This window comes from Colobus angolensis, unplaced genomic scaffold (genome assembly GCF_000951035.1).
Source record: "Colobus angolensis palliatus isolate OR3802 unplaced genomic scaffold, Cang.pa_1.0 Scaffold93, whole genome shotgun sequence".
Taxonomy (NCBI): Eukaryota; Metazoa; Chordata; class Mammalia; order Primates; family Cercopithecidae; genus Colobus; species Colobus angolensis.
Window position 1 is genome coordinate 1922462 of NW_012123265.1, and position 1603 is coordinate 1924064.

Below are 1603 nucleotides of genomic sequence, written 5' to 3' on the forward strand. Positions count from 1 at the left end.
AGTAGCTGGGACTACAGGTGCCCGCCACCACGCCTAACTAATTTTTTGTATGTTTAGTAGAGATGGGGTTTCACCATGTTGGCCAGGCTGGTGCTCCTGGACTCAAGTGATCCTCCCTCCTCAGCTTCTCAAAGTGCTGGGATTACAAGCATGAACCACCACACCTGGCCAACAGTAGGTCATTTTTTACAAAACTTGAAAATAATTTCCATTAAAGCCTGAGATGTGACAGACCTTAAGAAATGTATTTTTTGGAAGGGATAAGGAGGATCTCCTGGTCTCCTGCTGCTGCCACAGGCTCCACATAACTGCTTTCACAGCCAGCATCCTGTCTTAGGGGACACACAGAGGTGACAGGCCAAGGCTGTGTCTGGGATGCGAAGAAGATGAAAGGACTTCCTAGGAAGAGACATGAGAGACGGGAGGCAGCACAGTGTATAATGTAAAAGTGACTAATTCTGGTTTTCTTTCCAGCTGCAGTGCCTGCCACTTCTCCTCCCACACCTGGGCACTACCATGTTCTCTACCGAGGGTGTGGAGAAACTCAGGTAGGCTGGCATGGGGAGACGTACTGCCTGGTTGGTGGCTACCGGGCCTATGGGGATACCCCTTTGGCCACCTCAACAAAGGCTGAAGCAGAGAAGCCGGCCCCCAGCCGTGCTCCCAAGAGACGTCAAGCTACAACAGAGTCAGATAAAGACCTTGGTTGCTCTAGCCCCAAAATTCAGCGCTTGGAGTTTAGTGGCAGGAGACTGACCCCACAGAAGCTTGCTAGATGAGCCATTTGGGAGAAAGGACAAATGTTTAGCTGTCTGAGACAGCTAATGCCTCTTCTGCAGTGACCTCCCCTGCCCACCACTGCAGATAGAGCCTGAGTCATTCTACCCAAGCCTTCTTCATCCAGAAGGCCCCTTCCATGCTAACTACCCATGGGCAAGGAGCCTCAGAAACTGTGGTTTAAAATGAGAGGTTGCTTTGAACATCCCAACACTGAAGCTGGCCTGGAAGAAAACCTGATGTTCCTCTATTCATCTCTCCAGAGTCCCTTTTTGGGCAGAAGAAAGAAAAATCTGTACTCTGCTAGCCAAGGAGTCAACTGCAGAAAGAGGGTGTGGCATAGCCTAGCAGGGGCCTGGTCTACCAGATGGGCTTTTGCTTTGAGTCACTGCCATCAACTACCAGCACAAACCAGGAGGGCCAGGACTTGCTGAAACTGGAAGAAACAACCCATGGCTAGTCACAGCAGGAGAAAGGCTCCTGCTGGGCGTCTCAGGAGGTAGAAGAAAGAGACCTAGGGAGACCTGCCACCTACATCAAGAGCAATATGGAGGAAGTTGAGTAACATGCCCCCTGAAGCTCATGTGTTCCTTTATTTCCTGCCCATTATGGCCCCTGTGCCGAGACAGCACCACTGCACTCCAGCCTGGGCGACAGAGTGAGACTCTGTCTCAAAAAAAAAAATTACGGAGCATGGTGGTGGGCGCTTGTAATCCCAGCTACTCAGGAACCTGAGGCAGGAGAATCGCTTGAACCTGGGAGGCGAAGGTTGCAGTGAGCCGAGATTACGCCACTGCACTCCAGCCTGGGCGACAGAGTGAGACTC

General features: G+C 51.5%; 2 protein-coding genes and 1 pseudogene across 2 annotated transcripts in view; 2 read left to right on the top strand and 1 right to left on the bottom strand.

Annotated features, from left to right (window-relative positions):
- The window catches only part of LOC105504555, a 2372-nt gene extending 1568 nt beyond the window's left edge, over positions 1-804 (top strand). The window contains exon 2 of the mRNA XM_011932036.1: positions 475-804. Within this exon, the coding sequence (XP_011787426.1) occupies positions 475-779 (305 nt within the window). The 3' untranslated portion in view covers positions 780-804. The remainder of the gene's footprint in view (positions 1-474) is intronic.
- Positions 1-1603, bottom strand: part of DUS2 (dihydrouridine synthase 2) — a 79947-nt gene that overhangs the window by 64379 nt on the left and 13965 nt on the right. The window lies entirely within an intron of this gene.
- LOC105504623 overlaps positions 930-1603 on the top strand; it is an 8513-nt pseudogene continuing 7839 nt past the window's right edge.